Source organism: Sapajus apella, unplaced genomic scaffold, assembly GCF_009761245.1.
Source record: "Sapajus apella isolate SASKATOON/1434 unplaced genomic scaffold, GSC_monkey_1.0 scaffold44, whole genome shotgun sequence".
Classification (NCBI taxonomy): domain Eukaryota; kingdom Metazoa; phylum Chordata; class Mammalia; order Primates; family Cebidae; genus Sapajus; species Sapajus apella.
This window is the reverse complement of record NW_022436984.1, coordinates 18,153,150-18,180,813: the sequence shown is the minus strand read 5'-3', so window position 1 is coordinate 18,180,813 and position 27,664 is coordinate 18,153,150. Positions and strand designations below refer to the sequence as shown.

General features: G+C 38.9%; 1 protein-coding gene across 1 annotated transcript in view; it reads right to left on the bottom strand.

The window, feature by feature from the left end:
* Nucleotides 1–27,664, bottom strand: part of CAMKMT (calmodulin-lysine N-methyltransferase) — a 403,007-nt gene that overhangs the window by 20,030 nt on the left and 355,313 nt on the right. The window contains exon 8 of the mRNA XM_032239534.1: nt 8,227–8,301. Within this exon, the coding sequence (XP_032095425.1) occupies nt 8,227–8,301 (75 nt within the window). The remainder of the gene's footprint in view (nt 1–8,226; nt 8,302–27,664) is intronic.

Sequence of the window (27,664 nt, the reverse complement as noted above, 5' to 3'; positions counted from 1 at the left end):
TTCCTGTACAGCCTGCAGAACCATGAGCCAATTAAATCTCGTTTCTTCATAAATTACCTAGCCTCAGGCGTACCTTTGTAGCAACGCAAAATGGACTAATACAAACAATAAAGAGATAAGGAAGCAGAGGACACTCTGCCAGTCTTTATGGAGGTGACAGTATAACAGGGAGGTGAGCCAGGCACAAGGACACACATTAATGCAAATGGCAGAGACACACATGTTTTAATAACAAAACAGTTCATACTCAGTTGGGCGCAGTGGCTTGAGCTTGTAATCCCGGCACTTTGGGAGGCTGAGGTGGGCGGATCACGAGGTCAGGAGATGGAGACCATCCTGGCCAACACGGTGAAACCCCATCCATACTAAAAATAAAAAAAATTAGCCAGGCATGGTGGCGGGCGCCTATAATCCCAGCTACTCGGGAGGCTGAGGCAGGAGAATTGCTTGAACCCAGGAGGCGGAAGTTGCAGTGAGCCAAGATTGCGCCACAGCACACTCCAGCCTGGTGACAGAGTGAGACTCAGTCTCAAAACAACAACAACAACAACAACAACAAAGCCAGTGAATACTGAGCTGAGTACTAGGTAACAGGCACCTTCTAAGAACTCTTCATAGATCTTTTAATCCTCACATCAATCCTATGAGGTGGGTTTTACTGTCAGCATTATTATTATTGTCCACATTTTGTAACTAAGGAAATTGAGGCATAGAGAGGTTTGGAGTCACCCAGCTACTAATCAGCAAGGCTGGGATTCACCTCTGTACCATATCAGCTTCAGAGTCTGTGCGCTGAGCCATTGCTCGGTACCACCTCTCACATCTAATTGTAATTACTCCTGAGCATGAAAGAATGCATGGAAGAGACCATGGACAGGATTAGGCAAAAGAGGGAGGTCATTAGATGATTAGAGTTAGGCGGGTTGGTCAAGAAAGCCATCCCTGTTTACTTGCATCCATAGTGACCTCTTCCTTTTCCAGGCTCAGTACAACAAGCAGAATATTTGGAGGTTCTCCCGGGCTCCTGAATTTCACTGTTGTCCTCTCATCCAGCTGCTATGCTTCTTGAAGGCAGAGAGCATCTCTGCATTTCTTTTTTTTAGTCTCAGTCTGTTGCCCAGGCTGGAGTGCAGTGGTGCAATCTTGGCTCACAGCAACCTCGGTCTCCTGGGTTCAAGCAATTCTCCTGTCTCAGCCTCCCAAGTAGCAGGGACTACAGACATACACCACCATGCCCAGCTAATTTTTGTATTTCAGTAGAGACGGGGTTTCACTATGTTGGCCAGGTTGGCCTTGAACTCCTGACCTCAGGTGATCCACCCACTTCAGTCTCCCAAAGTGCTGGGATTACAGGCGTGAGCCACCACGCCCGGCCGCATCTCTGCATTTCTTTGCCTCTCCCATAACATTTGGGAAAGAGCTGAGGACATAGTAGATGAAAAGGTTGATTCCTGGGGAAGAACAGCTGTGCTATAGAGGCAGTCACTATAGTGATAGTGTATGACTTGAGGAGTGTATGAGACATACATCTTCAGCTTTCCAGCCATCAGTTCCAGGATGTGCTTTTTGCAAAGCAAAAAAATAAAATTAAATAAATAAATAAATAAATAGGACTGTCTTCCACTTAATGAAAATTGACAATGATGTCTTTTTAAAAAGCAGGGACAGCAGGCCAGGCATGGTGGCTCATGCCTATAATCCCAGCACTTTGGCAGACCAAGGTGGGCCGATCACCTGAGGTCAGGAGTTCAAGACCAGCCTGACCAACATAGTGCAACCCATTTCTACTAAAAATACAAAATTAGCCAAGTGTGGTGATGCCTGCCTGTAATCCCAGCTACTTGGGAGACTGAGGCAGAAGAACTGTTTGAACCTGGGAGGCGGAGGCTGCAGTGAGCTGAGATCGCACCAGTCTGGGTGATAGAGTGAGTCTTTGTCTCAAAAAAAAAAAAAAAGGAGGGACAGCAAAACTACTTTTGAAACGTCTTAGCCCATAACACCATTTTAAATGCATTTGTTTGGAAAGTCACATGGAAAACTGTTTCATTCACAACCTGGATATCTTCTCTAACAGTGGGTCCCTTGCCTTAAGCTGGAATACTCAGCAACCTTGTGCATCAGCCATCTCCATGAGGGGCCTAAGCAAGGCCCCTACTCCCGTTTCTAATGCTGCAGGTCAGTCCCCTCTGATATAGCCTCCTGTCTCTTCACATAGCAGGAGTAAGTACCACCATCTACTGTAGGTACCTACCTCATCCTTCTCTTAGCTAAGGGTGAATACCAGCTGTCAGTGGGAGGGCTGCTGTCCTCACTCAGAGGGGGCTGCTGTGTGGAGCTATACTTTAGACAAATGAGGAGTATGGTTCAGGGTTTTAAAGAGCTCTGGCTTTGATGTTGCTGCTATGTGACTTTGGGAAGGTCACTTCATTTGAAGCCTTAGTTTCCTTGTCAATAAGCACCCACCTATATGACTATGTGGGCATCAAGTCAATAGGATATGTTAGCTGATAAATATTTGTTGAGCATCTACTATATATACTAAGGGCAAATTTAGGTACTGAGGATGAGCTATGAATAAGATAAAGTTCCCGTCCTCAAGGAGCTTCCATTCTGTCTTCATTTTGCTTTACTATTAATAGTTTCAGCACAGCATACACACGGAAGGTGCTCAATACGTGATTACTTGCAGACTGACTGGCAGATCATCACAGTCCTTGGAATCGAGGAGCTTATGCAGGGTGACAGTTTCAATGTCCCTAAAGTGTGTGGTACACATTCCTTTACTGATATTGTCAAGGATGAATCAATTTTCAGGTAGGATGTTTCGCCAGACTAGGTTCTCTTTCGATTTGATGATTCTCTCCTCTGAGGAGAGCAGTTTATGATAAATTTCCAAAAAGTCACTGCTTGAGTTTCTTTGGTCACTGCAAGTTCCGTGGAAGGTTCTTCTATGGAAGGGTGCTTTGAGCAATGGATAAAGAATCCTTAGATGAGCTACAAACCATGTCCAGAATGGAACCTCATCCTGTTCCATCCGTCTCTCAGGATGACCTGATTATTACCCATGGAAAGACTTTGTCTTCCCCTTTCCTAAAACTACATTCTTAAATCTTGAAGCACGGAATGTATGTAAATTAAGTGCTACGCAAATTTGCCATTAAGTCATATTAAACAGTGATTAATAACCAATAAGAATTAATGAGAACGGAATAAAATTATAAGTAAGGCTTTAAAAATGTTCCCTCTTCAGGACTCTGTATTTTATTCCTTAGTGAGGTAACAATATCTTGAGTTTTAATAATTAAGCATTCTGGGTTTTAAAAAGATTATGATTGTAGGCAAATATCTCTGTCAGTTACCCAGGCCTATGGGAAACCTGGCTGGTTGGGACGTGCAGCATTTAAGCAAAGGACCACACTTGGTTTATACCTATGCATCCTAAGAGCTGGTAAGACTGTTAGAAAAATAATAAACAGCACCCTCTCACAGCTGAGCTTCAGACATGGCTTTATAAAGCGGTAATTCTTTTTAAAGTTGGTCAGGATGACAAAGATGTTAACATCACAGCTTAATACACAGCACACATTCCAAACACAGTTATTTGAAAGGTAATGCTGTCTACTCCATCTCTCCAAATCAAATTTCCCAAAAGTAATTCTTGTAGTTCTCTAATAGATCTTTATTCCAAGCAAGCTCACTTTCTACTTAGCTCTGAGGCAGAATTTATAACACTTTGTAGAGTATGTCATCTGAGCAATTTCAATGTGTTTTAGTGGGAATGATATATAATCTCCTGAAAATTCACCCCTTAAATAAGTCCTAATGGGCTGAGAGAACAGCAGTAGCTTAAGTGGATCTATTAAAAAAGGCTGAGTGGGTCAGTGATGGGGATGGAGATACCATTTTAACTCTCCCTTCAGTTACTGATCAAAATACATTGGCAGTCTAGTTTGACCATTAAAGGGCATGAGCATGTGTGCGCGCGTGTGTGCGCGCGCGCGCGCGCACACACACACACACACACACACACACACACACACACACACACCCCTCTGTATAATTCACTTGTGGATCAACACTTGCTTTCTTCCATTGATCTGAGTCACAGATTTTCCAACAAAGGAAAGGTGCCAGACCATTTTCATCACCTCCCTTAGAATCAGTTTTATGCAGACTGCACAGCATCTGTAACTTCTCTCATAGGGAAGTTAATTAGTGCAGAGAACAAGAAGATATTTTTCTCTGTCGATAGCCATAGACAGGAAGACCCCTTTGTAATTTTCAAGGTGAAATGTGCTGAGTTAAAGTCACTGTTTTAGATTTAACTTCAGCAAAGGGATGACCTCTTTCAGTATTTACCAACTGATTTTTATTACAGCTCAGAATGATGCCGTATTCTAATTTTACTTGGCTCTGCCCCTTTAGTTGAGCAATCCTGGGTGATTCATGTATTTTCTCTGGGACTGAGTCTTCTCAGGTATCAGGTGAAAGGGCTGACTATATTTGGGCTGAAGATATTTTCAGGTATAAACGTCTGTAAGTTGTGATTTGGGGCTATCTATGATCAGAGCATCTGAAAGAAAACAAATTCTAGAGCCTACAGTATTTCCATTTTGAGGAAAAAAAATTTCACAGAATCAGCTTAAAAATCAAACATTTTTCATCATTTAAAGTAAAAAGGACCCCCCAAAAAGAAACAATTTAGAGTACACAGCCAGTGCACAAATGCTGAGAGCACGCAAGGTGGGTCGCTACAGGCCAATGTGCTTTCCCCATTTCTTTCCAAAGTCTCGGGCTGCAGGCACACAGATGTGCTGATTGTCCTGCAGACCCAGCTCAATGGGCCGGTCAGGCTATGGGTGGCATTTCAGATATGCTTTCTAAGCCTTTTGAGAATTCAAATGCACAGAGTCATTTCTATTTTTGCAGAGCTACAATAAACTGGAGAGCCGTCGAACACTGAATGAAAGCGTTCATTGGATAAAAAACATCTTACTTCCAGACCCTTAGATTATATTGTGATTGAACAGGAGTCTGGAAAGGCAGGCTTAAAATTAACAATCACTCACTATTCTAACTCAGCAAGGATCAGGCTGGACTGCATTCCAGCAGAAAGGAATCCTTATATTAAACTCAACATTAAACAAGTCAACTGAGGAACTTAATAGGCAGGTTTTTTTCTACACCTGTGGTTAAAAATTCTAATATTTTGATGTTTGTCAACAGCATCCTTTTGCAGGTGTGGCTGCACCTCAATTTTTCCTTCTGTATATTTCAAAGTTGACATCTTACAAGTTATTTAGGAACTGTTGAACCATGAAACTATTTTCATTGTCAAAAATGCTGAATGGTGAAATAATGACTAGCTTTCACAGTTTGCCTCTTTATTTTATAATCTAGTTGAGCTACTAAATTTAGTTGTGAACTAACAGACTGTCTCTTCTGGGAAATAAGTTATTTCCCCCACTGCCTACAGGTTTTTGAATGTTTGAATGTAAATATATGAATATATGAATGATTTAAGAACATAAACATATCACCGCTTGTTGTAATCATGTGCATTTTACTTGAACCACAATGTGGGTTTGGAATAGGTTTGTGAATAGAGCTTGTTTTCATGTAAATGGGATCAAGCAGTACCACTGGTTAGCTATTCAGGGAATCAGACAATGCCACCCTTGCTGGAAATGCTTCAATAAGATTTTAATCCATGTACCTAATATTTGAACTCCAACTCTTGCTTCATATTCCTGTGGCCTAATCCAGATCTCATTGCTGACAATGACTAAAGGATGGTGTGAGGCTTAATGTGATCTATTTATGTGTGGCACCTCTTTCTGGCATGAGGATTTCAGGTTTCATCTTGGAGGTAGTGCCTAAAGAGAGCTTTCTTTTCCTCCCCTGTGACATTCTTAAAAAAATGCAGCATGGTCTGCCTGCCTGCCTGCCTGCCCCTAGAAGCAGCATCCATGCAATAACTCTTACAGAGAAACACCACACCAACAGGACATAAAGAACTCGTGGAATCCTGGGCTTCACTGCTACATGCACAACGTGCATGTCAAGAATATTACTGTACTTTTTACGTTCCTAAGCAGCTTACCCATCCCTGCGAATATGAAGAGAGACTGTTACCAAAGCATTTCTTTTGGAAATACTATGAGCATCGCAGTGAGAGTAGCTTAATGTTTCACATTTACAAATGGGAAATTATAAACAGGCTGACATTCTGGCACTTACAACACCAGGAAAAAAAAAATTCATGCATGGAAAAGCCATTTGTAAAACGAAGCTTGCTGTATTTAGTTCATTTGAAGCCATAAATTCTCACACAGATACCAGATGTTTGTATCTATGTGTGTGTGTGTGTATATACATATAATGTTGTATTATGTTATCTGTGTGTAATGAAAGTCTTAAACTGAATATGCATTATGTATATCAGTGTACGTGACCCTGTTGTCGGCTAGGGAAAAAAGACGGTTTTTCAAACATGTTGTGTGGCTATTTTTAACCTGAGAACATTAATCAGAAAAGAGCTTAAATCTTACTTCCTCTGCTCTTCCCTCTGGTACAAATAGGATGACATGGTGTGAGTGTCCATAACACGAGGTATGACAAAGCCAGGCTGTTTTGATATTTGTGTGAGGGACAAATTTAACTCTAAATCTCTTGGCCAGACCTGCCTTCCCCATATAATCAGAGCCCATCCGCGTGTGACCCTCGTCTAAAGCTTCAGGAAGATGCTGCCCCTTCCCTCTTGCCGCTGCTCTCTGATCTGACTTTCATGCTTAATCTGATCTAATCCTGCCAGCATTATCTTCATCTGTGCAATGAAACCTGGAGGATTCTTTCTCATATTTGGTGAGGAAAGGCATTTACTAAATTACTTGCTCGAATCATACGGTGAGGTTTCAGCTCCTTATTTTTGATTAGATGAGGGCTGCAGCATTGAGGCACATTATCAATGATTAGTCAGAAATCTAGGTTTCTCCCATGTTTGGAACAAGATTTTCTGCAACTGGGTGCAAAAAGACTAAAAGGGCTATGAAAAACTAGAAACTCTCAGCTAAGAATAGAACAAAATATTTATTTTTCAGTGAGAAGTTTGTTTGTTTGTTTGTTTGTTTTTCCAAAGAAAAACAGCAAACCCAATTCCAATGACTTTGGTAGAAAAGTTATCCATTGAAAATCTTATTAAAATAATAAAAATAACAAAACCCACTTTCTGAAAATTTCATTCATCTCTCCTATAGGGAAAGTCTTCCCTGAGCTCTGGATCTTATGATTAGCCTTATCAATATACCTGAGCTTCTTCAGAACCTGAAGTTCATGTGTTTTCAAATCCGAAGTGTCCTAATAAATATCATGATAAAATTGCAAACAAGATCTTACTCTTAACAGGGAAAATACTTGTGAATTGTCAATGTTTCCCATAAGCTGAAATAATTATTATTTCAAATAGCATGAAGAAATACATAAGATTAATTGGAATGATTATTAAGGCCTGATGCATATTTATCCTTTAACTTAGGATCAGACTTTCATTAACAAATAAGTAGATTGGGCGAAAACAGAGGGCAAAATATCTCATGTAAATTATTTTTAAAAGGCAGGCACCTGGCAGAGACTGTAATGTTATTATTTGCATAAGAATAAAATCTAATTTCATAATTTTTGTCTTATGTATAATTAAATATTATAATTGAATACTGAAAACATTAGATAGCAAACATATATTTTAGGAAAAGCTATTTCCCCAAAGATATTCCACAGATATGTTTATTTGCTAGAGAGTATGTGTGTGTACACACACATACATATTCCCTTATATCAATAGTCAGATCTCTCCTAAGAAGTAAGCTAATTGAGCTGTTTGTGTTGATAAACTCCTTTTTCTCCAGACTATTCCTCTCCGAGCCATAATTATTTGCAATTTGCCTAAGTCGTCCATTTACTGATACGTCAAGCATGAAACAGAGGCAATTCCAGAAAATGGAAATGCTTCTCAAAATCAATCTTTGGGAAATAATGTGGTAGAAGTTACTGTGTGATAGAAGACTACCTTATAACTGTCACATGGAGATGAATATTAATTTGTTGAGGTTAAGGTGGCTTTGTGCTTCATTTGTTGACTTTGCTTAGCCGTCAGCAAAGCAGCACAGCCCAATTACTCCAGCAAAGCTATTTTTTCTAACAGGAGTTTTATGATTTTTATGTACTTACCAGTCAGCACACATAACAATGTCAAAATGTCCTTCCAGTTGAGAGACATCTGTCTCATTATCCCATCGTAAAACGCTTGAGGAGAAAAAGATTTTAAAAATTATACATCGGGTTTTTTTTTTAACTTTTGATTTTGAGCTATTAACATTATTTTTTGTGGCACTTGAAATTATTTAAAAGGTATATACAAATTATTTCAAAAGGTATAATAAAAAATAGGATGTAACTGTCTTCTGTGTTTTATTTAGTATTCAAATCTAGAAGAAGAATTATCTACTTAAATACAATAGTTAATGTTTTTGCTAGTTTTTATAGGTTTTTGTAGACAAACCAGAGAAAAAACATCTTATCTTCACCATAGTCATTATAATGATTCTGGACCCTTCACATCAATGAGGTACATATTGAAACCAAAGTATTCCACATTTGACTGGAATACAAATTTATAAAAAATAAATCATGTGAGACAGCTTCTATCTATATTGCCTGGCATGTCAGTTGCTTTTCTTACTGATGAAATGAGCAATTTGGCAAGATGGCAGAAAAGAAGAGCCAAATTTCATTTGGTAGTTCTTGGTTTTTAGGCATATTGAAAAATTCACCCACACTGACACTTAGTCTCCCAAAGAGGATCCAGCTTAAAACTTCACATTAATAACAATAATTAATAACATGCATCTGAAAACTGTAGTAATGCTTGTAAGGCCAACCAGAGGTTTTTAGTTACTTTCAATGAATAACTGTGATGATTGGCATTTTACCATATTCAAGTATTTTGATGATTCTTCTTACCACCACACCAAAACTGTGACTTCCAGTACTATTTTTAAAAGTTAAATTCTGTTCCTATTTCTATTTTGATTCTTTAGAGCTAACCAGAGTGACCACATCCTATCCTGCCCAGTTATATTTGCTTGTTTTGGTGGATTCATTTCTTCTACATCTTCCCTAGGTGAAAAGTCATGTGTCTGAATATAATAAAAAGTCTTATACTGGTCAGCCCAAGTTATTTTCATGTACAGTACATTGACATACAGTAATGCCAGTTAAATTCTCAAGGTAGAAAAGATTAAACACATCACCACAAAAATACCTACACAGACTGGGCAGCAGCTATTCATTCACTTGTCCAACCCATTCCTACAGAGCCACTCCTCACTGTGTGTCAGGCCCTGTGCTGTGCCATAGACCGTGCCTTCACAGGGGCAGTCTGACGGGCCATATGGACACATAAACCCCAATTCCTATGCGGTATCCTATGCATTGGGTGAGTATACAGACTTCGAGCATGGGAGGGCTTTCCAGAAGCAGTAAATAACCTCACTGTTCACAGGTCCTGTAACACCCAGATCAGCTTTACAAATTAACTTTAGTGTTGCTGTACTTGTTGAGGCCCACTGGAGAGGCAAGAAATGAAGGAAATTAGGAAATTCCTAAGAGATCAATCCATAAACGTTGTTTATGGATTTCTCAGAAACTCCATGCACCTGGGGAGATTAGGAAACAACCAACACCAACTTTTCTGGAAACGCTGAGGCTCCCAGTGTATCTGGGACTCAGGCTCAGTGAGAGATGGGGCCTGCCCAGCCCTCACCAGAGTCCTAAATCTTAGAGTCTAAAATTTGAACCATGAGCAAGATGGTTTAAAGTGTAGATCTATACTAGACTTTCTCAGATCAGAAAAGTAATGTATCCATCCATCACACAAATTTAAAAAAAAAGATTAAAGTATTAAAATTACTCATAATCTTACCATTCCACAAATGACTCTTTAGAATTTGCTTTTAATACATACGCAATTACTAAAGCACAAGAACAACTGCAGGAAATCCTGCAGTGATAGTGGATGTTGTACTCCTGAGGTGCTTCAGCCTCTTGGTTCAACAAAGACAAACTGGAGAGATAGGGATCTAGGCAGTGACTGGCTATGGATTCCCACAGCAGCTGTAGCAAGTCGTGACTCTAAAGTAAATTGAAAAGCCTGGCTTGGTCACATGGGCCATAACACATTCCCCAAAGGCATTTTTCCCCAGTTCTCATGAGTCTTATGGCTGTGCTATAAGCACGTGACAGAGAGAAAGAGAGAGTGGTATTATGGACAGAGTTCAGCTTTAGCACAACAGACAGACCTAGGTTCAAATCTTGGCTCCTCCCCTTAGTAGCTGTATGAGTCTGGGCAATTATTTAACCTTTCTGAGCTTGTTTTCTCATCTATAAAATGGGGATAACACTAACTCTCTCCTTGAACATTCTAAGAGCACCATTTATACAGTACCTGCAGTTGTACTGTTCATGCAACATACAATGAGAATAGTGCCTCCTGGAGCTGTGTAGTCAGGCAGCCTTCTATCTTGAAAGACTAGAGATCATGGTGATTTCATTGTTCAGAAATATGGTCCTTTTAACTCCTCTCCTCCAGTGACCTTGTCCTCCACCTGGAGACACACTCCACGTGAGAGCATGTGCTTCCACTGTGGGAGAGGACCAAACTTGGTTTGTTTGTATCTAATCTGTTGCAGACCAATACTTTCGTAAAACATAGTCACAAAAGAATAGACAAATGAGATTAAAAACACAAAGGCATTCCAAATACAAGTCTACTGATCACATGCTTGGATGTCACAGCAGTGTTTCTAAACATGTGTTTCGATTTCTGAAATTATTTCCTTGCAGATCAGTAACATGCAGTTCACAGACTGGCACCAGTCCATGGCCTACTAATTGAGTAGCACTCCTCTAAATCTGCCTTTACCAATTACTGCAACTCTAGCCACTCTCCAACCAACCCCTCGTACCTTTCACTGCTCATTTCTTCTAGAAGGTACTCTGATCTAACCATTCTTCAGTCCCACTGGCCCACACTGATCCTATCACCATGTCACTGTCCCACTTCCCTACTGTTTATCTTTCTTGCTTGCTCAGCTTAAATTGTAATTACTCCCTTGCATACACCCTCAACTTCCTTATCCCTCTCTTACTTCCTCGTATTTGTTAACTCCAGCTCTCCGCCTGGTCCATATCTGCACCTGTGCACCTGAATGTGGCTAGAGACAGCACACAAGCATCCTCAGTGGCTCTGCTTTAAATTCATGACCATGAACCTCAAGTGGACTCTTAATGACATGTGGCAGTTATACTTACATTTCCTTTGCCCATTTAGTCTCCCACTATCCTAGGTCATTATTTTGCACTTTCTACTCTCTCTTCAAAATTCGAACACTGCCTCCCTCATCCTTTCAGCTGATGACCCTGCTTCTTACTTTACTTTCAAAATTGCAGCAATCAGGCCGGGCACGGTGGCTCATGCCTGTAATCCCAGCACTTTGGGAGGCCGAAGCAGGTAGATTGCTTGAGCCCAGGAGTTGGAGACTAGCCTGGGCAACATGGCGATGCCCCCTCTCTGCTAAAAATATAAAAAATTAACTGGGTGTGGTGGCACACACCTGTGGTCTCAGCTACTCAGGAAGCTGAGGTGGGAGGATCATCTGAGCCCAGGATGTCAAGGCTGCAGTCAGCCGTGATTTAGCCACTACACTCCAGCCTGGGTGACAAAAAATGAGACCCTTTCTCAAAAAAAAAAAAAAAAAGCAGCAATCAGCTAAGAACTTCCATAAACTCCTACCACCACACTTAAGCTCCTAATAGCATCTGCACCTACATACTCTGCCTTCCTATCTATTAGCAGAGATGAACTATCTATACTTCTAACTACAGCCAGTGCCTTCTCTTATACCACCTAGATCCAACCCCTTTGATCTATTATAGGGCATGCTCTAGCAATTTCCCTTCTCATTCCTATATCAGCTCTTTTCTCTCTCTGGATTATTTCCATCAGTATTCAAACAAGGAGTTCTTTCCCGCCTTGTAAAATATCCTCTTCTGATACCTTTCCCTCCAGTTATTGCGCCATTTCTCTATTCCTCCTTTGCAGCAAAACTTTTTGAGAAAATTGCTTAGACACTCTGTTGCCAATTCCTCTCCTCCTATTCTCTTAAAATTCACTCCAGCCAGGCTTTTGTCCCCACTGTTCCACCAAAAATGCTGCTGTCAAACTCACCAAAGATCTCCACATTGCTAAATTTAGGTCAGTTCTTAGTCTTTGTCTTACTTGACCTTTCAGCCTGAACCTCTCCCATGAACTCCAGATTCATATAGCCAACTTCCTATTTCAATATTTCCACGTGGATATCTAACAGACATCTCAAACTTAACATGCCCAAATTTGAATTCCTAATCATTTCCCCCAAAACTCACTTCATTCACAGTCTTTTTAAAAATTTCATTAATGGTAACTCCGTCTTTCGAGGTGCTCCAGCCAGAAATCTTCAATATATCCCTGACTCTTTCTTTTACAGTCCGTATTCAATATGCCATAAATGCAGTTAGTTCTACCTTTGAAATACATCAAAATCTAACCACTTCTCTCTATCTCTACTTCCCTCTCCAGTCTAAACTACGATCATCTCTCATCCGAATTATTGCATAGGCAAACAATTGGTCTCCCTACTTCTATCTGTCACCCAACAATCTCTGCTCAAGACAGCAGCCAGAGTGATTGTTTTAAAACATGTATCAGATCATGAACTTTTTCTCTCTTCACTCAGAGCAAAAGCCAAAGTCTTTACAATGACCTGTAAGACCTGGTTACTGCTCTGTCCTTATCTCCTATCACCCTCCCGCTTGCTCTCTTTGCTCTAGCCTCCTTATGCTTTCCTGAATACCCCAGGCATGCGTCTGTCCTAAGGTCTTAGTACTAGCTGCTCGAGCAGCCAAAATGCCCTTCCTCCAGATATCTCTATAGCTACAGCTCACTCCTTTACCACCTTCAAGTCTTTGTTTATGTTTTACCTTCTCAGGGAGGCCTCCCCTGACCATCGTCTTTAAAACTGCCATCATTTATTTTCAGTCCAGGACTTCTAAAACCCCTTATCTTGCTCTTTATTTTTCTATAGCAGTTATTACCCTTTAATGTGCAATAACTAAATTATGGATTTTATTTCTTCTCTCTTTCCCTACTAGAATATATGCACCACAGGGATATAGATTTTCAAAATCCGTTTTGTACAGTGATGTGTTTCTAATGCCTAGAAGAGTCCCTAGCACCTAATGGGTGCTCAATAAATATGCCATATGGATGAATTGTGTGTGAATGTACCTAGCACAATGCCTGGCACACAGAAGGCCCTTAAGAAATAGAGCTTTCTGTTGTTAGTTGCTCTCTGAATAGTATGTGTGGATTAGCTAGATATGAAGGCCACTTAAAATGCTTTCTGAAGATTTCTGCTTCCAACAAAGATGTAGCAAGGCCCTCATTTACCTTTTTTTTCTGAAACAACAGAAAACCTAGACAAAACATGTGAAACAATAGTTTTCAAGACACTGAACATCAGCAACACAGGAGAGTATTCCTTAAAAAGAAACAAAGAACTAAAATGAGCTCTACCTTTACCCCGGCTTACTGCCTTGAGAGTTTCCAGGCCATAGTACAGAGGGGGGAAATGAGATAAAAGCAGGTGGACTGCCTGAGTTACGAAGATAGAACTGAGAGTCTAAGGAAACCAAGGGAGTCAGAGTTCCCAGGAAAAAATACTGAATAGGAAAGCACTGGAGAAAGAAGAGAGAGATTGAGAGAGAGAGAGAGAGAGAGAGAGAGAGAGTGTGTGTGTGTGTGTGTGTGTGTGTGTGTGTGTGTGTGTGCTGGAAATCTGTGGATGGTCCCCTTAGAATATTCTGTGGATGACTAATTCATGCATGTATGTGAGGAAACTATTTGAAGATGGGGAAGATCATGTCAAAGGATTGAAGGGGAGTGGGTCAGTCCTCACACAGGGCCAGGAATAGTGCCTGTTCCACCAGCCAGATTAGAAAACCTCATAATTTACAAGCATTGTGTAGAGTCCTCAGAAGGGTCTTGTCTCAATAATAGGGAATAATTAGCCCTAGACTAAATGGTGCTCTGGTTCTGCCTAACAAATCTTAAAAAGCAAGACCCAAACATATCAAGCTATTTCAAAGTAACTTAACTGTATCCCAGAACAAAACTCAAAAACACACTTTGGGAGGCCAAGGTGGGAGGATTGCTTAAGGTCAGGAGTTCAAGAACAGCATGGGCAACATAGCAAGATCCCATCCCTACAAAAAATACAAAAAAATTAGATTAGCATGATGGTGTATGTTTGTGGTCCCAGCTATGTGGTGCTGAGAAGGGAGGAGGAACACTTGAGCCTGGGAAGTTGAAGCTGCACTAAGCTGTGATTGTGCCACTACACTCCAGCCTGCATGACAGAGTGCGAGACTCTGTCTCAAAAACAAACACAAATATCTCAAAAACATTTACAGAATATAAAAACATTCAGATCTGAACAAAGTAAAATTCAAAATGCCTGGTATACAATCCAAGATATCAGACATACAAAAAAATTAAAATAATAAAAACCATAATGAGAAGACAAATCAAACAAGTGAACCCAATTGAAAACTGACAGAGATGTCAGAATTAGCAGACAAAGGCATTACAATAGTTATCATGATGGTATTTAATATAGTCTAAGAATCAAGTAGAGACATGGGAGATATCTTTTAAATCCCCAAACCAAACTTCTAGAGATGAAAACTACAATGCCGGAGCAGAAAAATACATTGGATAAGATTAACAGCAGATTAGACAATGCAGAAGAAAAGATTAGTGAAACTGAAAACATAGTGATAGAAACTACCCAAAATGAAATATATAGAGAAAAAAAGGAATAAAAATAAAGAGTGAGCTGTGGGACAAATTTAAGTGGTCAATACATGTGTAACTGGAATTCTCAAAAAATAGGAGAGAGGAGATAACAGAAAAAATATTTGAAGAAATAATGGCTGAAAAATTTCCAAATTTAATGAAAACTATTAATTCAGAGATCAAGACATTTCAACAACCCTAAACAAAAGAAACATGAAGAAAACTAGTAGTCACATAATAATAATCAAATTGCCCAAAAGTAGTGATAAAGAGAAAATCTGAGGAGCACCCAGAGGAAAAAGATGTTTTATATACAAATAAAGATAAGGATGACAGCATATTTCTTGTGATGAAAATGCAAGTTAGAAGACAGTGAAGCAGCATCTTTAAGTACTGAAAGGAATAAAAAACAACTGGCAACCTAGAATTGTATAGCCAGTGAAAATGTATTTCAAAAAAAGGTGAAACAGATGTTTTCAGACATACAGAAAGCTGAAGGAATTAATCACCAGCAGACCTGCATTGCAAGAAATGTTAAAGAAAATCCTTAAGGCAGAAGAAAAATGATATCAGATGGAAATGTACATGAAGAAATCAGAAATAGTAACTATACAGGTAAATATATATATGATTTTTTCTTATTATTTAAACCTCTTTAAATACAACTGGTTAAACAAACAAGTATTGTGGGGTTATAGTATATGTATAGATAAAAAGTAGGACAATAGTAGCATAAAGACTGGCAGGCGAGAAATGGCAGCATACACATGTAAGGTTTTGTTTTGTTTTGTTTAAGACAGAGTCTTACTCTGTTGCCCAGGCTCTAGTGCAGTGGCATGATCTCAGCTCCTTGCAGCCTCTGCCTCCCAGTTTGAAGCGATTCTTGTGCCTCAGCCTCCTGAGGAGCTGGAATTACAGGCACCCACCACCACCACCACACCTAGCTATTTTTTTTTTTTTTTAAGTAGAGTTGGGGTTTCATCATGGTAGCCAGGCTGGTTTCAAACTCTTGGCCTTAAGTGATCTGCCACCCTGGCCTCCCAAAGTGCTAGGACTACAGGCGTGAGCCACTGTGCCTGGCCATAAGGTTTTAATAATATATAAAAAATGGTATATCATTTGAGGATAGACTGTGATAAGTTAAAGATACATATTATAAAATCTAAAGCAATCACTAAAATAGTAAAACAAAGAGTAACAGCTAATAAGTCAACAAAGGAGATAAAATAGAATAAGAAAATAAACTCATTTAATCCAAAAGCAGGCAGAAAAAGATGAAAAGGGGAACAAAAAATAGATGAATCACAAAACAAATAGTAAAATGACAGATTTAAATCTAATCCCAAACAAAAATGGTCTGAACCCTCCAATTAAAAGGCAGAGAGTGTCATACTGGACAAAAAAGCTAGACCCAAGTATATTTGGCATTTTAAATATAAAGATGCAAATAGATTAAAAGTAAAAAGATGGACAAAGATACACCAAGCAACACTAGTCATACCAAACAATACCAAGAAAGCTGGAGTGTCTGTGTTAATATCAGACATAGTAGATTTCAGAGCACAGAATGTACTAGGAACAAGGAAGAGAACTTTACAATGTTAAAGGGTCAATTCAAAAAGCAGACATAACAATTCTAAATGTTCATGCACTGAATAAAAGAGCTTCAAATTTATGAAGCTGAAATGGATAGAAGTACAACTACAAAAAAAAAACACAGACAAAACCATAATTATTATCAGAGATTTCAATACTACCCTCTCAGTAATTGATGGAACAAGTAGACAGAAAATAAGCAAAGCTATAGATGACTGAAACAACACTATCAGTAACTTGACTTAATTGATACTTATAGAATACACTCAGCAATGGCAGAATAGACATTGTTTTCAAATAGACCATTTACCAAGATATGCCTATTCTGGGTCATAGATAAGTCTCAATAAATTTAAAATTATTCTGGTCATATAAAAAATATGTCCCCTGGCTGGGCACAGTGGCTGATGCCTTAATCCCAGCACTTTGGGAGGCCAAGGTGGGTGGATCACTTGAGGTCAGGAGTTTGAGACTATCCTGGCCAATACGGTGAAACCCCAACTCTACTAAAGATACAAAAATTAGCCAGGTGTGGTGGCACATGCCTGTAGTTGTAGCCACTTGGGAGGCTGGGGCAGGTGAACAGCGTGAACCCAGGAGGTGGAGGTTGCAGTGGGCTGAGATTGTGCCATTGCACTAAAGCCTGGGTGTTGCAGCGAGACTCTGTCTCAGAAAAAGAACCAAAAAAATTTCCCTGACCATGATGGTATTAAATTAGAAATCAATAATCTCCATAGAATTCTAAAACATTTGGAAAATAAATAACATACTTCTAAATAATCTGAGGTTCAAACAATAAATGAAAACATAAATTGACAATTATTTTGCATCGAATGAAAATACAATACATCAAAATTTATGGGATGCCACTAATGCAGTACTTGGAGGAAATTAATAGCACTAAATGCCTATATTAGGAAAGAAAGGTCTCAGTTAGTGAACTCAGTTTCTAGCTAAACACACAAGAAAAAGAAGAGTAAGTTAAACTTAACCAGAAAAAAAGAAGTAATAAAGATTAGAGCAGAAGTGAATAAAACAGAAAAATAATAAGAGAAAAATCAATGAAACCAAACACTGATTTTTTGAGATCAATAACATTAATAAACCTCTAGCCTGACTTATCAGGAAAAAAGGAGAAGATACAAGTCACCAATATCATGAATAAGAGAGGTGCCATACAGATTCCATAAATAAGAGGATAATATTTGTGGAACATTAATACAATATACCCAAAGTTTTCCATAATATGCATATGAACATATATATGGCAATGCATCATGATCAAGTGGACTTTATCTTAAGAATATAAGAAGATTGGTTTAATATTTGAAAATTGATCAATGTAATCTACCATATTAGCAAGCCAAAAAGGAAAAACCATATGATCATCTCAATAAAGGCAGAAAATGCTTCTGATAAAGTTTAATGTCTATTCCTGCTAAAAAGTTTCAGCAACCCAAAAACAGAAAGGAAATTCTTCAGCCTGAAAAATGTCATCTATGAAAAGCCTGTAGTTAACATCACACTTAATGACAAAAGACCTGATGCTTTCTCCCTAATAGCAGGCATAAGAAAAGTATGTTTTCTGTCATTCTTCAACACTGCACTGGAGATTATAGTCCCTTTTTGTATAAAGGAATATACAAAAATTAGTTTCTAGAACTAATAAGTGAGTTTAATAGGATTGTGGGATACAAGATCAATGTACAAAAATCATAAAATCAACAAATAATTGGAAGTTGGAATTTCCAATTTTATACCATTTACAACAGCATTAAAAAACCATACTGTTGATAATAGCATAACAATATGAAACACTTAAAGATAATTCTGACAAGGGATGAGAGAAATTAAATTAGACCTAAGTAAATGGAGGCAATTCGGTGGTCAAAGGATGATACGATGTTTAACAACTGAATATTCATTTTTTAAAAGCAGAACTTCAATCTGTATCTCACACCATATGCAAATATTGATACAAAAAGAGTCATAAACCTAAATGTAAAACCTAAGACTATAAAACTTGTAGATGAAAATGCAGGAGAAAATCTTTGTAACCTTGAGTTAAGCAAAGATTTCTTAGACACACACAAGAGTCATGATCCTTAAAAGAACAAATTGGTAAATTAGACTTTACCAAAATTAAAAACATTTGCACTTTGAAAAATCCTGTGAGGAGAACAAAAAGACAAGCTGTAGGCTAGAATAAAATGGCAAATCATATACAGTATCTGATACAGAGCTTATATCCAGAACATAGAAAGAATGATTAAAAAAAAATAATAAGCAACCCAGCTGTTTAAAAAATGGGCAAAAAGCATTTGAACAGACACTTCACCAGAGAAGATATATGAATGGCAAATAAACATATGGAAAGACATTCAACATCATTAGTCACTAGGGAAATTCAAATTAAATCTCCAAGCTGGGCACAGTGACATGTGCCGATAGTCTCAGCTACAAAACTGTTTTTTAAACAAACTAAACAGAAAATGCTTTCTGAAAAAGAGCAGGGCACATAGAAGTAGGACCCTTATCTATGCAAGTTTTACCATCTAATGCATAACATTCATATGTGGAAACATGTAAAGGATGGTTATACCAGGCATCAAATTATGTCAACATGTTACTTGCAAGTATACTGACACCAAAGGAAAATTTATATTCTCTCCATGTTATTTCTTCACAATATTAAAATTTTATTTCCATTCAAAATTCATTACAAAGTGAAATTCAATTTTGTAAACAAAAATAATACAAAGTTGATAATCATAGAATTCTCCATGTTTTAGAAAAATCTTGGCTAGGCACTATGGCTCATGCCTAGAATCCTAGCACTTTAAGAGGCCAAGGTGGGAGCACTGTTTGAGGACAAAAGTTTGAGATCGGCCTGGGCAACATAGCGAGACCCCTGTCTCTACAAAAAATTTAAAAATTAGCCAGGTGTGGTGGTATGTACCTATTGTCCTAGCTACTGAGGAGTCTGAGACAGGAGGATCACTTGAGCCTAGGGGTTCAAGGTTACAGTGATCTATGGTCTCGCCACTGTACTCCAGCCAGGATGACAGAGCAAGATCCCGTCTCTAATTTTAAAAATAAAGAAAAATCTTAACAGCTATGGGCATGGCAAATCTGTGAAGTTTAACAGGTATAGTATAGCAGAAAGAATGCAGAGGCTTTGTAGCTAGCTAGCTCTGAGTTCAAACACAAGCCAGCGAAGCTGAAAGATGCTGAGTATCATTGCCCTCATCTGTTAAAAAAAAAAAAAAAAAGTAAGAGTTGCATCACAGGACTGATTAAGAATTGAATAAGATGGAGTAAATGAAAACACATTATAGGTGCTCAAGAAATATTAGTTTTCCTTCCCTTATTCTTGTACTAACTTAGGTCCTTTCATTCTGGCTTTGAGTTTGAGGTTTCAATCTGAAAAACAAAACCACGTCAATTTCTGATAGGATTTTTACCTTGTGATGCAAAACTCACACTAAAAGAATTTCTCAAACAATGACTCTCTGTTTCAAGTTTGTATCAAAACCTAATGTCAAACAGGTTCACCCTAATTTGTATTTCATTCCAGTGATCACAGATAACTCTCCCTATAGAGATTTAAATAATTTATTTCCTCATATGCTCATGTTTAGTATTTCTTCATTTAACTTTATATTTTCAGACTCCTGGTTGCAGGAGAGTGAGTCCTGGTTTTTGTTTGTTTGTTTGAGGCGGAGTCTCGCTCTGTTGCCCAGTGCCACTCTGTTGGAGTGCAGTGGCACGATCTCAGTTCACTGCAACCTCTGACCCCTGGGTTCGAGTAATTTTCCTGCCTCAGCCTCCCTAGTAGCTGGAATTACAGGCGTGTGCTACTACGCCTGGCTAATTTTTGTACTTTTAGTAGAGACATGGTTTCACCATATTGGCCATGCTGGTCTCGAACTCCTGGCCTCAAGTGATCCACCTGCCTCGGCCTCCCAAAGTGCTGGGATTACAGGCTTAAGCCATTGCACCTGGCCAGGTCCTGGTTTTAAACTCTGCTGTTAAAAAGGTAGTGTTTTGTGTATTTGTGAAAGTAGTGTACTTACAGAATTCTCAATCATGCTTGCTAAATGTAATGAACTTTGAAAACAAGCTATCACACTGGCAGTAGGGAAGGCAGCCATGTTCTTTGCATGGATATTATAGGCGTTCTTTAAAGAGGATTCCAGTAGCCTTTTCCACAGTTTCTTTCATATCACTTTTCAAAGTCTATATTGGCACAGCTCATTCTTGTAGAGGGCCCATTCAAGTCATTTACAGTGTTTACCAAAACCAGTGAATTACTTCTCTTCTCTCAAATAATTTCCTATTTGCCGCTTTCCAATCCATTTATCCTGATCTTTTATAGAGTTTTAAACTTCCATATGGTAGAAGCCTCTATAAGAAAGTGTTTTAAACACTTAGGGAAAAGGACACCATCTAAATCTGAAATTGAAAGCTCAGAATGAAAGGGGATATCGATCTGACTTCCTAATTTGGGAGTCATCTATCTATAAATGTTATTGAAACCTCAGTGGATGCTATGAGCAGCAGTACTATGAGGACATGTTCCTCAAGTAGCAAAATTATAATAGTCAAAAGGAACATACAGTCATATTTGGAAGATAAGACATTCAAGTGAAACAGAAGAATTACAGATGGCCCTGTGTAAGTAAGGTACTAACAAGGGAGTAATCACTGTGGATTGGACAAGTTGGGGAAGGTATCCTGAAAAAGGTGGAACTGCATGTGATCTTACAGGTAGGATCTAGATGGGGAACGAAGAAGCGAGAGGAAATGTTAGACAAAGCCTAAAGAAGAGGCCATGACTTGGCGGTTGAAATAAACACACTCACGTTTTAAGCTCCCCAAATATCCCAACTCTGTTCTCAGCAGATGACCTTACATAGAACCTGAGGCTACCTATCTGACACCATCTTTTTCCTCTTCTTCTTTTTCTCCTTTCCTCTTGTCTAAAAGGAAGTAGAGTCACTCTTCTCATTAAGGAGAGATTCTCCAACTGTGTGCTGGATAAAGCCACCAATTCCTCTTACCTGTAGGTCAGTGGTTTCAAACTTCAGCATACATCATAATTCTTAGTCTGTTGACATACAGATTCCTGAGCTTCAACTCCAGAGTTTCTGATTCAGTAGGTCTGGCGCAGGGCCTTGGAATATGCATTCCAGCAGGTATACAACTGATGCTGATGGTGCTGGGCAGGGGGCCACACTTTGAGAAGCCCTGATCTAGGTCCTTGCCCCATCAAATAGCTCCCTTTCTTGTCTCCACTTCTTTCTTGGCTGTACTGGCTTGCCTGCTCACATGCTCAACTATTCTCAGTCAGCTTCCCCTTGGCACACACAAAATTTCTTTCCCTTTGCCAAAACATTCTTTATTTTTATTTTTATTTTTTTTGAGATGGAGTCTTACTCTGTTGCCCAGGCTGGAGCGCAGCAGCGCAATCTTGGCTAACTGCAACCTCTACCTCCTGGATTCAAGCAATTCTCTGCCTCAGCCTCCTGAGTAGCTGAGATTACAGGCACCCACCACCATGCCCTGCTAAATTTTTTTGTATTTTTAGTAAAGACGGGGTTTCACCATCTTGGCCAAGCTGGTCTTGAACTCCTGACCTCATGATCCACCCACCTCAGCCTCCCAAAGTGCTGGGATTACAGGTGTGAGCCACCGCACCTGGCCACCACCAACATTCTTATGGGACGGGACTCTCCCATTGCTTCACCTGCCCTTGTGATATGATCTTTTTTCCAATAGTCACTGGACTGCTTTGCAATCTGCTTGACCTTCAGTAATCTGTAGCAGCTGACCACACTCTCTTTGAAATGCTTTCCTGGGCTTCTTCAATTGCAAAGTGGTATTATGCATACCACTCTGAGCCCTCCAGTCCCTTCGTAGTATCCCTTTCTGGCTCTTTTCACTGCTCTTGACACACAGACATTTTCTAAGATTCTGTCCTTGGCCATCTTCTCTTCTGACTTCCCAATTTCCATAGTTATATTCTGATCACTTGATTTTGATCTCCAAATCTTCTAGCACAATATTTTCCTGAGACTTGAACTTTTATTTCTAACCTCTTATAGTTACTGTCACATATCTGTTCTACAGCCACCTCAAATGTAAATTTTCAGATGGCTATTTCTTACTCTGCCTTTATTTTACATTCTTCATACAGTCACTTCTCTGGAATGACTCCATATTTGCTCACCATTTTCCACTGTCTTTCAGGCTTAGAATACCTCTTTTTCTCTCTCTGGACAACGGAAATGGCTTTTTTTTTTTTTTTTTTAACAAAAGACATATTGTATTGTGAAATAAGACACAGTATATCACATGGAATAAATACATGCTTTAATTATTATCAGGCAAACACCCTTCTAACCACCACCCAGATTAAGAAATAGGAAATCCATACAAAAGATCAATGAAACCAAGAGTTGGTTCTTCAAAAATAAATAAATAAATAAATAAATAAATAAGATGGCTAGATGCCCTAGTTATCTTAACAAACAAAAAGAAATAAAAGATTCAAATAAGCACAATCAGAAATGACAAAGGTGACATTACAACTGATCCCACAGAAATGCAAAAGATCCTTAGAGACTACTATGAACAACTCTACCCACACAAATTAGAAAATCTAGAGGAAATGGATAAATTCCTGGAAGCACACAGTCTCCCAAGATTGAATCAGGAAGAGATGGAAACCCTGAACAGGCCAGTATCAACTTCTAAAATTAAGTCAATAATAACCTACAACCAAAAAAAGCCCTGGACCAGATGGATTCACAGTGAATTCTTCCAGACAAAGAAGAACTGATACCAATCCTACTGAAACTATTCCAAAAAATTGAGGAGAAGGGGCTTCTCCCTACCTCATTCTACAAAGCCAGCAACAGTTTGATAACAATTTCTAGCAAAGACACAGTGATAAAAGGAAACTTCAGACCAATATCCCTCATAAACATAGACACAGAAATCCTCAACAAAATACTAGCAAATTGAATCTAGCACCACATCAAAAAGTTAATACCCCATGATCAAGTAGGCTTTATTCCTGGGATGCAAGGCTGGTGTAACATATACAAAACAGCTGGGTGAGCTGGATCAGGCCTGTAATCCCAGCACTTTGGGAAGCTGAGGCAGGAGGATTGCTTGAGTGCAGGAGTTCAAGACCAGCCTGGGCAGGAAAACTAGACCCTGTCTCTACATAAAATAAAAAATTAGCCTGGTGTGGTGGCACACATCTATAGTCCCATCTATTTGGGAGGCTAAGGAAGGAGGATTGGTTGACCCCCAGGAGGTTGAGGCTGCTGTGAGCCATGCTCAAACCACTGCGCTCCAGCCTGGGTGACAAAGTAAAACCCTGTCTCTAAAAACAAACAAACATATGTAAATCAATAAATGTGGTTCACCACATAAACAGAATCAAAATCAAAAACCATATGATCATCTCAATAGATGCAGAAAAAGGTTTTGATAAGCTCCAATGTCCCTTCATGATAAAAAAAAAAAAAAACCCTCAACAGACTAAGCACAAAGGAACATACCTCAAAGTAATAAGAGCGATATATGACAAACCCACAGCCAACATCATACTGAATGGATAAAAGCTCCAACCATTCCCCTTGAGAACTGGAACAGGACAAGGATGTCCAGTCTCACCACTTGTATTCAGTATAGTACTAGAAGTCCTAGGTAGAGCAATCAGCAAAGAGAAAGAAATAAAAGGTATCTAAATAAAAAGTCAAACTATCTCTCTTTGCTGTTGGTATGATTCTATACTTAAAAAATCCTAAAGACTCTGCCAAAAGGCTCCTGTAATTGATAAATGACTTTAGTAAAGTTTCAGGATACAAAATCAATGTACAAAAATCAGTAGCATTTCTTTACACCAGCAATGTCCAGGCTGAGAGTGAAATCAGGAACACAATCCCACTTAAATTAGCCACAAAGAAAATGAAATATTTAGGAATACAGCTAACCAAGGAGGTAAAAATCTCTACAAGGAGAACTATAAAAACTGCTGAAAGAAATGAGACAACACAAATAAATAGAAGAGCATTCCAGGCTCATGGATTGGAAGAATCAATGTTGTAAAAATGGCCATACTGCCCAAAGCAATTTACAAATTCAATGCCATTCCTATCAAATTACCAATGTCATTATTCACAGAATTAGAAAAAAAAGCTATTCTAAAATTCATATGGAAACAAAAAAAGAATCCAAATAGCCAAAACAATCCTGAGCAAAAAGAACAAAGCCAGAGGCATCATTCTACTGACTTCAAACTATACATTAAAGCCACAGTCACCAAAACAGCTTGGTACTGGTATAAAAACAGAAACACAGACCAATGTAACAGAATAGAAACCTCAGAAATAAAGCTGCACATCTACAACCATCTGATCTTCATCAAGGCCGACAAAAACAAGCAAGGGGGAAAGGACACCCTGTTCAATAAATGGTGCTGAGATAAATGGCTAACCATATGCAGAAGAATAAAATTGGACCCTTACCTATCACCAGTAAATCAAAAATGGATTACAAAATTAAATCAAAATGGATTACAGATTTAAATGTAAGATCTCAAAATACAAAAATTCTGGAAGACAACCTGGGAAATACTCTCCTGACACCAACCTTGGCAAAGAATTTTTGGCTAAGTCTCCAAAAGCAATTGCAATAAAACTAAAAATAGACAAGTACAACCTGATTACATGTAAGAGCTTCTGTATATCAAAAGAAACTATCAACAGGGTAAAGGGACAATCTACAGAATGGGAGAAGATAATTGTAAACTATGCATACAGTAAAGGCATAATATCTAGAATCTATAGGGAACTTAATAAGCAAAAAACAATAACTTCATTTAAACAAGGGCAAATGATGTGAACAGACACTTCTCAAAAGAAGACACACCAAGTGGCCAACAAACATATAAAAAATGCCCAGCATCACTAATCACCAGAGAAATCAAATCAAAATCATAATAAGATACCATCTCACACCAGTCAGAATGGCTATTCTCAAAAAGTCAAAAAACAACAGATGCTAGTGAGGCTATGGAGAAAAGGGAATGATTATACACTGTTGATAGGAATATAAATTAGTCCAACCACTGTGGAGAGCAGTCTGAAAATTTATCAAAGAACTTAAAACAGAGTTACCATTCGACCTAGCAATCCCATTACTGGGTATACACTCAAAAGAAAACATCATGCTACCAAAAAGGCACAGAAAACCAAATACCACATAGTCTCACTTATAAGTGGGAGCTAAACATTTAGCCCGCATGGATATAAATATGTGTGAACAACAGACATTGCAGACTACTGGAGGGTTCGGGGGGAGCAGATTAAAAAACTACCTATCAGATACGATGTTCATTACCTGGGTGATGGGATCCCTACTCCAAATCCCAGCATCGTGCAATATTCTCATGTAACAAATCTGTACATGTACTCCCTGTATCTAAAATAAGAGTTGAAAAAAAAATAGAACTTCTCTTGAAACCGCAGAAGTCCCTTCATGTGCTCTGTCCCATTCATCTCCCCTTCCACCCCAGTGTGATGATTTCTTAACTGGTCTTTCTGCTTCTAGCCTCTCTCTATTTATCACAAATAGCTACATTTGCCTGGACACATCTTTTCTTCTTCTACGTCTTTGGTTATTGCCTCCCTGCTTTCTATACTTGAAATGCCCACTTCAGCTTCTTTTCTTTCGTTATCTTTAATTTGCCAGATCACAGCTCAAGGTCCTCCTCCTTCATGAAGCTTTCTCAGATCCTTCCACCTTGACCTGGCAGAGCTCTTTACACTCACATCGCATGGTTAACTCAATTAGAGCAGACTCTGTCTTGAAACTTGGTAGCTGGGGAAGTGTCCATCTCTTGTGTGGACATCTTGAGCCTACTAAGGGCAGAAAACTCATCTTAATCATCTTTATAACCCACAAAAAGCCCATCACAGTGCCTTACACACAGCAGGCACTAAATTATATTTCATTGCACTGAACTGAATAATATAAGCTAGACTAGAATATCAGCTTAGTAAAATATTTTAGGGAAAAAAACCTTTTATTCTTTAGCGAAATCAATTTCATGCCATTATTTAAAGAAGAATGTATGTAAGACTGCGATCACATGCATGCATAAACACACACACACACACACACACACACACACACACACACACACACACGTCCAGAAAGCAAGACAATGCTATAAAAGAGAGCCAAGCAATGTTTCTGGATCTCCGTTTCTCATCTAGTCTGGAACTAGTATTTCTCAATTGGGATAGTCTCGACAATTGGAACGGGACAATTCCTCATTGTGGTGAACTGTCCCTTGCATTGCAGGATATTTACAGTCCCTGCTCTTCCCAGTACTATAATAACACTTAGCTATTGTGACAATAAAACCAAAATGTCCCATACAATTGCAAACAGTGCAGAGGTGGACACGCAGTCCACTTCCGGTTGAGCACTGTGGCTGGACTATCCCCTCAGGCCTGTCCACCTCTGATGTGTGCTTCCTGTTGAATCCCAACAACTAAAAGCTGTGATGTAGACAAGAAACCAATCAGAATTACTTTCTTATTTATACAACTTTCTTCTTTCCACTGAGGTCACACCTTTATTAGATGATACCATAGAAATTCAGAGTCCAACATGGGGAGTAAAGCCCTCACATGACAGTAAAAAAAATATGTCTTCTAATGACAAACAGGCTATCCATGGATTCACTCTCAACCTTTCAGTTTACTCATCCGAGCAACAATCCGGAGATATAAAATGGGCTTCTCAAAGTGTGCTCTGTGCTTCAGAGATATTAGAATCACCTGAGAAGGTTATTCAAATGTCAGATTGCTCAAATGTGGAGTTGCTCAAAGGAACCTCAACTCTATGGAGTTTGCTTCAGCAAGGTTTATGTGATGTCTGGAAATCTATGTTTTTAAAATTATCACCACAAGTGATGATGGGTCGTGAACCACTCTGAAAATCTTGTTTCAGAAGATCTCTACTTTTATGAATTTACATTTAGAATATTCTTAAAAAAATTTTTTAAGGCCAGGCACGGTGGTACATGCCTAT